At 43.5% G+C, this 9,424-nt stretch overlaps 1 protein-coding gene across 3 annotated transcripts in view; it reads left to right on the forward strand.

Moving 5' to 3' along the window:
* Positions 1–5,342: 5,342 nt before the first annotated feature.
* The window catches only part of Ly96 (lymphocyte antigen 96), a 45,794-nt gene continuing 41,712 nt past the window's right edge, over positions 5,343–9,424 (forward strand). For all 3 annotated transcript variants that reach the window (XM_029553982.1, XM_029553983.1, XM_008848899.3), the window contains exon 1: positions 5,343–5,521. In XM_029553982.1, coding sequence (XP_029409842.1) covers positions 5,410–5,521 — 112 coding nt within the window. In that variant the 5' untranslated portion in view covers positions 5,343–5,409. The remainder of the gene's footprint in view (positions 5,522–9,424) is intronic.

Raw genomic sequence — 9,424 nt, forward strand, 5'->3', positions numbered from 1 at the left:
TCCAGCACTTTTATTTTAAATGTTTTATTAATTTTATGTACATGAGTGTATTGCCTGCATGTATGTAAGTGCACCCATGTTGTGAAGTGCCACAAGAGGGCATCGGATACCCTGGAACTGGAGTTACGGAAGGCTGTTAGCTGCCATGTGGGTGCTAGGAACCAAATGCAGGTCCTCTGTAAGAGCAGCTAGTACTCTTAGCAGCTGAAGCATCTCTCCAGCCCCTTCTCCATAATTTTTAAGACGATTAAAGATTTTAGAGTTTTTCCAGAGTTGGAGAGATGGCTCAACAGTTAAGAGCACTTGCTGTACTTGTAGAGGACTGGGGTTCAGTCGCTGCTACTCACATGGTTCATAGTGGTCTGTAACTCCAGTTCCAGGGGCCTCTGGCACCCTTTTCTGGCCCTGAGGGTACCAGGAATTCAGTGCATATACATATATGTAGACAAACACATGATGTAAAATAAATCTTTTTTTTTTTTTTTTTTTTTTGGTGTCTTTTGAGACAGGGTCTTCCTGTAGTCCCAGTTGGCTTGAACTCACTATGTAGACCAGGCTGGCCTTGAACTCACAGAGATCCATCTTCTGCCTCCTGAATGCTGGGATTAAAGGCATACACCACCACACCTGACTAAATATATATGTATATTTGGAGCTGGAGAGATGGCTTAGTGGTTAAGAGCAATCACTGCCCTTGCAGAGGACCTGGGTTCAATTCCCAGCACTCACATGGAGGTTAACAACTGTCTGTAATTCCAGTTCCAGAGGGTCTGATAGTTTCTCCTAGGGCATTGCATGACACCAGTGCACTTACACACATGCAGGCAATACACTCATAAAATTTTAAAAAAATATTTTTTGATTATTTTATGTGTATGAGTGTTATGTCTACATGATAGGTGCACCCATGTGGTGTAATGCCATATCCCAGGGGCCTGGTTCCTCCAAGGGGTGGGGCCTGCTGCAGAGAATTGACTGAGGAGAGTTAGCCATGGAGGGAAGGGCTTCTGGATGCCACCTTGGACAGGAGCTGTGACTGGAGCCAGGTGTGAGAATGAGTGGCCTGGCATTTACTGACCTGGGGCGAGACTGCGGGTGGGTGAAAGCTAGCGATGACTATGGGCAGGCCTCGGGAGCGATCTGGAGTGGTGGGCTCAGCCTCTGTGCAGAGTTGGGCACTGGGTGTTTGTTTCTTTGTAAGTCACCGCCCCCGCAAGGGCATAAACCATAATAACTTTACATAAAAATATGTTATATGGTTTTTCTGATAGCCCTGAATTCAGGTGACAAATGCCCAAGGAGGACAGAAGAGGGTGTTGAATCCCCTGGAACTGGAGTTAACTGGTGGTTGTTAGCTGCCATGTGGGTGCTGGAATTCGAACCTGGGTATTCTGCAAGAACAGCTAGTGCTCTTAACTGCCGAGCCATCCCTCCAGTCCCTAAAATGAGTAAATCTTAAAAATTAAGTTGACAAATGGTGGCATATGCCTTTAATCCTAGCACTCAGGAGGCAGAGGCAGGTGAATCTCTTTGAGTTCAAGGCCAGCCTGGTCTACATAGTGAGTTCTGAGTCAGCTGGGACTACAGGGAAACCTTGTCTCAAAAAGACCAAAAAATAAAAAAAGTCCTGTGTATGTGTGTGTCTTTGTTGAAGGTTTGTGCACATGAGTGCAGTGCATGTGGAGGATAGAAGAGGACATTGGATCCTCTGGAGCATGAGTTATAGGAGGTTGTCAGCTGCCAGATACGGATGTTGGGAACTCAACTGGGTTTTCTGAGAAAGCAATAAAATGCTTGTAACTGTTGAGCCATCTCCCCATTGCCTACTCCCCTAAAATTTTTTTAAAAATAGAAAAGTGCAGTTCTGTGGTAAATCCCTTTATCAATATAGTGTATTCTTGTGCGTATAGTGAGGCAGGCAAGCACAGGGAATGGTTTAGTAACCTGGGACAATAACTTGGATGGGGCTATATACACCTCCCTCTTCTAACAATACACTTGGCAGCTGTATCAGTTGCTTTTCTGTTGCTGTGGTAAAGCACCATGATGAAGACAATGTACAGAAGGAAGAGTTTATTTGAATTGATGACTCTAGAATCAGAGTCCATCATGGTGGGGAGGCATCATGGCAGGCTTGGTGGCAGAAGCAGAAACCCCGGTGCTCACCTTTTCAACTGCAAACAAAAAACAGAGAGAACTGGAAATGGGGTGAGGCTGTAAACTCTCAGAATGTGCCCCAATGTGATGTACTCCAAGACCATACCTCCTAAAGTTCTCCAAACAGCATAGCCAGGTGGGCACCAAGTGTTCAAATACCTGAGCCTATGGGGGTATTTCTCATCCAAATCACCACATCCATTCACCTAGCTCCTTTACCATTTTCCTAATTTATCAGTCAAAATAGAGAATAACCTAAACTATACCCATTATAGAAGCCCCTCCTTCTTTTAGACCCCATAAAAAGAGATCCCAGGTAGTAACCTGGGACCCTGAGTATTCACTTCCATGACCCATTGCTCTCTTATGGTGTGTTCTGATATTTTCTATTGTTTTACTTTAAATAAAGTTTCCTTGCTACCTTTATAAATCTGCAGGCATTTATTTCAATGTTACTAGCAGCAAAGGTTTGTAGGCCACAATTCCAAGCCATTTTGGCTACTAACCCTAAATTAATATTTTAGAAAAGATTTCAAGTAGAGATGCATCTAAAGAAAGAGGCATTTTTCAAAATAGAGTTTTGAAATTCATGCCACAACAAAATAATGAATAGCATTTTATTATTGGGACTTAAACTATCACCTCAAAATGTTACTCAGTGGAAGAGTACTTAACCAGCATGCACAAGTCCCTGAGTACCATCCCCTCACAAGTCCAAACCCAACCTAATCTTACCCAACCAAACACCTTGTAAGTCAGTGCACTCTCAAGACTGACAAGGGCTGGCCCACAGCACAGAACTGCAGCTAACACCTCCTGTGTAGGGTGTCATCTAGCCTGTTCTATATTGTGGCTGAACATGTTTATTGTTGAGTAGAGATAGTTTGCAAGAGACCATTCAATGCAGATGGATAGACTCAGCTTTCTAGGCCAGGAGAGTGTTTTATGAAGAGCTTTTGGGAGAGAATAGCATGTAGAGGGAAGGGCAGGGCATCGGCTGAGACAACAGGAGGCCAGTGAGTTAACTTTCTTTTTAAAAAGGTCATTTGCTGGGCGTGGTGGCACATGCCTTTAATCCCGGCATTTGGGAGGCAGAGGTGTCGGGAGCCGTAGGCCCCTACCCCAGGAAATAGCAAGACCTGATTCCTGGCAAAGCTGTTTTTCAGACATCAAGGCTGGCCTGGTTTGAGATTAACCAGATGATTATACTTGAAAGCCTCTCACAAACATGTTGTTCTAACCCGGACACCTAACACTTGAGAGACTCCCTCATTTTCTCATGTAATTGCTAAGAAACTTTGGTATTACTCTGTAATCATACAAGTGTAACCTCTTAATTGATTTATAACTTGCTATATAGAATTGTGGTGTTACTATGGAATTTACTCTGTGATCAATTGGTGTGGTGTCATCTAGATATGTTTAGATACATGTTGATACATTGTTTATTAAGATGTTTACTTAGATGTTAAACAGAACTGGGCATGATGATGCACACCTTTAATCTCAACACCTGGAAGGCCAGAGGCAAGTGGATCTTAGTGAGTTCCAGGCCACCTTGGTCTACATAGTGAGTTCCAGGCCAGCTGGGGCTACAGGGTGACCCTGTCGACCCAGCACGTATCTTTTAAAAAAAAAAAAGTTCATTTTTATTTCATGTGTATGAGTGTTCTGTCTATACATATGTAAATGCACCATGTATGTGTAGTGCCCATGGAGGCCAGAAGAGAGTGTCAGATCCTCTGAAACTGGAGTTAGAGATGGTTGTTAACTGCCATGTGGGTGCTGGAAGTGGAACCCAGGTCCTCTGGAAGAGCAGCCAGTGCTCTTAACCACTGATCATCTCTGTAGCCTCCTTCCCCCTTTTATTTAAAAATATTTTATTTATTTATTTATTTATTTATTTATTTTTGTCTTTTTGAGACAGGGTCTCCCTGTAGCCCCAGCTGCCCTGGAACTCACTATGTAGACCATGCTGGTCTTGAACTCACAGAGATCCACCTGCCTCTGCCTCCTGAGTGCTGGGATTAAAGGCGTGTGCCACCACTCCTGGCCTATTATTTTATTTTATGTGTATGAGTGTATTGCTTGCATGTATGTAAGTGCACCTGTGTCATGTAATGCCCTTGGAGGTCAGAAGAAGGCGTTGGATCCCCTGGAACTGTAGTTAACAGAAGGATAGCTGCCATGTGAGTGCTGGGAATTGAACCCAGGTCCATTGCAACAGCAACCAGTCTTCTTAACCATGTTGCCTCCCCGCCTTTTTTAAAAAAAATATTCTATTATTTTTATTTTATGTGTATGAGTGTATTGCCTGCATGTAAGTGAGTGCACCTGTGTCATGCAATGCTGCGGGAGGTCCGAAGAGGGTTTCGGATTCCCCTGGAACTGGAGTTAAGGACGGTTCATAGCAGCCATGTGGGTGCTGGGAATTGAACCTGGGTCCTTTGCAAGAGGAGTCAGTGCTCTTAACTACTGAACCATCATCTCTCCAGCCCCTTTTAAAAGAGAAGGTCTCATGTAGCCCATCTGGCCTCACTCAAACTGACTAGATAATCAAGAATTAGTCTGAATTTATCCTCCTGCCTCCACCTCCAGAATGTTAAGATTATAGGTGTGTACCACATTTGATTTAATATGGTGTTGGAGTTCAAACCCAGGGCTTTGTGTATGCTGGGCAAGCACTGTACCAGCTGGGCCACATCTCTAACCCTGTAAATTTTTTTTTTCTTTTTATAGACTAGAAAGCAGGTATTTTGTCTTTTTTTTTTTTTTTTTCTTTTTTCTTTTTGAGGCAGGGTTTCCCTGTATTCCCAGCTGACCTGAACTCACAGAACTCTGCCTGCCCTTGCCTCCTGAGTGCTGGGATATAAGGTATGCACCACCATGCCAGGCTTTTGTTTGTTTTGAGTTAGGGTCTCACTATATAAACTAGCCTGGCCTTGAACTGGTGATGCTTCTTTTTCTCCCGTCCGAGTGCTGGGATTACAGTCTTGATCACTTGTTTTTAAAGCTCTGGTAACTTTCATTTGTATCAAGTGTTCTGAAACAGTGTATTCTAAATGATTTCCTCTCTCCTTGCAGGAAGCGCTCAGATATTAAACAAGTGTACACACTGCCACACATGCAAATAAAAAGAGGAAACAGTTGGTTAGGAACTTAGAAACCACGTGACCAATGACTAAGTTAAATCTTTCCATACACTGAGAGGAGTCTGATGATCTTCCTTGCGTGCTTAAAGTGTTGGAGATCATGTTACCATTTATTCTCTTTTCTACCCTGTTTTCTCCCATATTTACTGAATCTGAGGAGCAGCTGTGGGTCTGCAACTCCTCTGATACAACTATTTCATACACCTACTGTGGTAAGTGAAACGGCAACAAACAACTGGACTACTTTTAGGGAAACTTCACGGAACCGTCGCGGCTGAGGGCACACAGGAAATGCCTGCGTTCTGCTGCGGGTGGCTACTGCTGTTTGGGGAGGGCCGGGGAGAAGCAACGTCTGCCACTTCCCGGAGTGGATCTTCTCCACCCCTCACAAGCTCACAGATTTCTGAGCTGTTTGCTTTCACCCCCCGCGTGCTTCTGTTGCTCTCTGTGGTCAACTGTCTCTACTTGGAACCTTATTTTGGGTACTTTGCAGCTTTAGTAGAACTGTTTGCTTCTGAGTCCCAGCTCAGACACAAACGGGTTCTTCCTGAGAAGGCAGAACTGTACTAGTTGCCTCCTGAAGGGTCTTTTTGCTCCGGACTATGATCCTTGGAGGGCTAGTGGAATCATCCCCGCAATTGGATATAAGCCTGATCTGTCACTTACCTAAGCTGTGTGTCCTTGAGTTAAGGGCTTAGACTTTCTTTGCCTTGCCTTTTTTAGTTGCAAAATGAAAGTGATTTTAGAGCTCGTTTTACAAGGACTACTATCAGGAAAGGACTTTACCACAAGGCCACACAGACACAAAACAATATTGATTTTGGGTTTTCTGAATTTTTTTTTTTTTTTTTTTTTTTTGAGGCAGTCTCTGTAGTGCAGGCTGACTTGGAACTATATCGCTTAGGGTAGCCTCAAACTCACACTCCGTCCTTCCCCAGCCTCCCCAGTGCTGGAATTACAGATTTTTTTTTTCAGTTCAGCTAAACTCTGATGCTCTTAGCTGGTTCACAGTTACTGTTATTACCACCCCACAACTTCTCTTCAGCAGCTCTCAGGGCTCTGAAGGCATATCTCAGCCTATGGCTGTTTTCTGTTTGGTTTCTTATTGTGTTGCTCACCTGGTTAACCATTTTTCTGCCCTCTAACAATATCTGGATGGTTGGAAGTGATGCTTTTCAAAATTCTAGTTCTTTGACAACCTTTTGGGCAAAGCAGGATCTGTGGCCTAATCATCTGGGGGTGGGGTTTATAAGTATCCTTGGAGAAGTCCTGCAATACTAAGTTCTGTGATAAAGAAGTCTGCTTAACCTCAGCACTTTCATTTTGCTGACTTTGGAAGACTGTGTGTTGACTGTCCTGAGAAACTCTCTGACCAGATTTACTTCTGGGGAATTAGGAAGGTGCTTCAGGCCAGAAGCCTTCACTTTCTTCTTGTCTGCCCCCCTCCCCCACTTTTTAAAACATTTATTTATTTTTATTTTATGTGTATGTGTGTGCCTGAGTGTATGCATGTGCACCATGTGCAAGTGCCTGTGGAAGCCAGAAGAGGGTGTTGGATCTGCTGGAACTGGAGTTACAGGTGGTCTGAGCTGCCTGATATGCATGATGTGAACCAAACCTGGGTCCTGCAAGAACAGCAAGTGTTCTTAATGGATGAGCCATCTCTTCAGCCCTTTTTTTGGCTTTTCTGGTACCACTTGGTGACTCTTCATACCTCTCTTAGGAATCCTAGCTCCCTTTATCTTTTGGTGTGACTTTTGAACTAGAACTTGCTTCTTTGCTCTCTTTTATTAAAAAATATTTTATTTGTTGGGCGTGGTGGCGCACGCCTTTAATCCCAGCACTCAGAGGCAAAGGCAGGCAGATCTCTATGAGTTCAAGGCCAGCCTGGTGTACATAGTGAGTTCCAGGACAGCTGGGGCTACAGGGAGACCCTGTCTCAAAAAATTATTTATTATTTATTTCTTATTATTTGATGTGTATGAGTGTATTGCCTGCATGTATGTGAGTGCACCCCTGTTGTGCAATGCTGCGGAGGTCAGAAGGAGGTCAGAAGAGGGCTTCGGATTCCCCTGGAACTGGAGTTAAGGACAGTTTGTAGTCTCCATGTGGGTGCTGGGGATCGAACCCAGGTCCTCTGCAAGAGCAGTCAGTGCTCTTAACTGCTGAGCCATTTCTCCAGCCCCCTTCTTTGCTCTCTTACACTGAGAAACCCTGTGGTCCCTTCTTAGAACCCTGTGACACAGGGGCCTCACTGAGCAACGAGGGCTCTCTATGACATGAATCTGCTGGCTGCCAAACATACCAGTGCTATCCCATTCTTTCCCAGCCTAGGAGACTCCCCTGAGCCACAAAGGCCTCCCTTTGGAAAGCACTGATTCCTCTAGTGCTAGTGTAAGTGCTGATGACAGCAACCCCTGATTCAGCCCTGACTGTAAGGAGATGATTAAAAAAAGAAGAGAGAAATTCTCATCTGGGCAGTGGGCAGGCTAAATATGGTGTCTTGGATATTTTGGCGTGCCCTAACAAATTACTATAGATTGGATGGCTTAAACAATGAAAACATTTCTGAATGATCTGGAGATCAAATCAAGATATTGGCACATCTGGATTTCCCTTGGCTTGCTGGAGAGGTACTATGGTTTTTGAATGTGTGTTCGCTGTCAAACTCATGTTGAAATCTAATTGCCATTTTGTAATAGTATTAAGAGGTAGAACCTTTTTGTTGCTCTTGTTGTGGTTTGTCTTTTGAGGCAGAGTTTCACTGGAGCCCAGGCCGACTTGGAACTCACTCTGTAGCCCAGCAAGCCCAGGCTAGCCTAAGACTCACGGAGATCCTCCCAGCTCAGCCTCTGGAGTGCTGAGATTACAGGTGTGATTCACCACTCCCGGGTTTGGCTTCAGGATATTAAAAAAAATTTTTTTTTACTTAGGCTGGGTGTGGTAATTCCAGGGGCAGAGGCAGGTGGATCTCTGTGAGTTCAAGGCCAGCCTGGTCTACATAGTGAGTTCTAGGCCAGCTGGGGCTACAGGGAGACCTTGTCTCAAAAAGACAAAAAAAAAAAAAGACCAAAAAATATTTACTTATATTTTATGTGCATGAGTGCATGGAAGTGTACCGTGTGTATGCAGTGCCTGCAGAGGTCAGAAGAGAGCATTGGATCCCTTGGAACTGGAATTATAGACAGTTATAAGCTACCATGTAGGTACTGGAAAAGGAACCTGGGTCCTCTGGAAGAACAGGAAATGATCTTAGCTGCTGAGCCATCTCTTTAGCCCTGGCTTCAAACTCTATCCTTCAGCCTCAGATTTCCCAGTGCTGGGAATACATGTGTGAGACACCACACCCAGTTTTGGCCTCAAACTCTATTTTTTAAAAAAATCAGCAGTTAAGAACACTGAATATTCTTGCAGAAGACCCAGGTTCAAATCCTAGCACCACATGGCAGCTAACAACTGTCGGTAACTCTGAGCCAGCCAAAAGAACCTGACTGATACACGTGAATTTCTTTTTATAAATTTATTTAGGGGACTGGAGAGATGGCTCAGCAGTTAAGGACACTGACTGCTCTTGCAGAGGACCTGGGGTCCATTCCCAGCACACACACATTGTGGCTAACAACTGTCCATAATTCAGTTCCAGAGATCTGATGCCCTCCTCTGAACTCCATGGGCATTGCATGACACAGGTAGACTTACACACATGCAGGCAATACACTCATAAAAATTAAATAAAAATAACAAAAAAAATAATGATTAAAAAACAATAATTAGTAGATGTGAAAAACATTACCATTGAAATCTACCTGATGACTTTATATCCATGCTCAGATGCCTAGAAGCTCAGAAAGTAACCAACAGTCACTAGTAATAATCAGATAGAGATTAGAAACACATGTGCAAACATCTTAATGTCAATTGCATTAAAAATGAATTTTCTGTATGAAACTGTATTTTAATAATGAAATGGAGGTCTTTTTTAAAGGTTAAAACCTCATTTAATTTTATGTCTTATTGGGTTTATACTGAGTACAATGTTGTGTAACTATTAATTCAACTGTAATCCTAAAACTTTACAGCCAATTTTGAAAGAGATGCATCTTAGCTCTGGAAAT

Source organism: Nannospalax galili, unplaced genomic scaffold (genome assembly GCF_000622305.1).
Source record: "Nannospalax galili isolate Female #2095 unplaced genomic scaffold, S.galili_v1.0 scaffold102, whole genome shotgun sequence".
Classification (NCBI taxonomy): Eukaryota; Metazoa; Chordata; class Mammalia; order Rodentia; family Spalacidae; genus Nannospalax; species Nannospalax galili.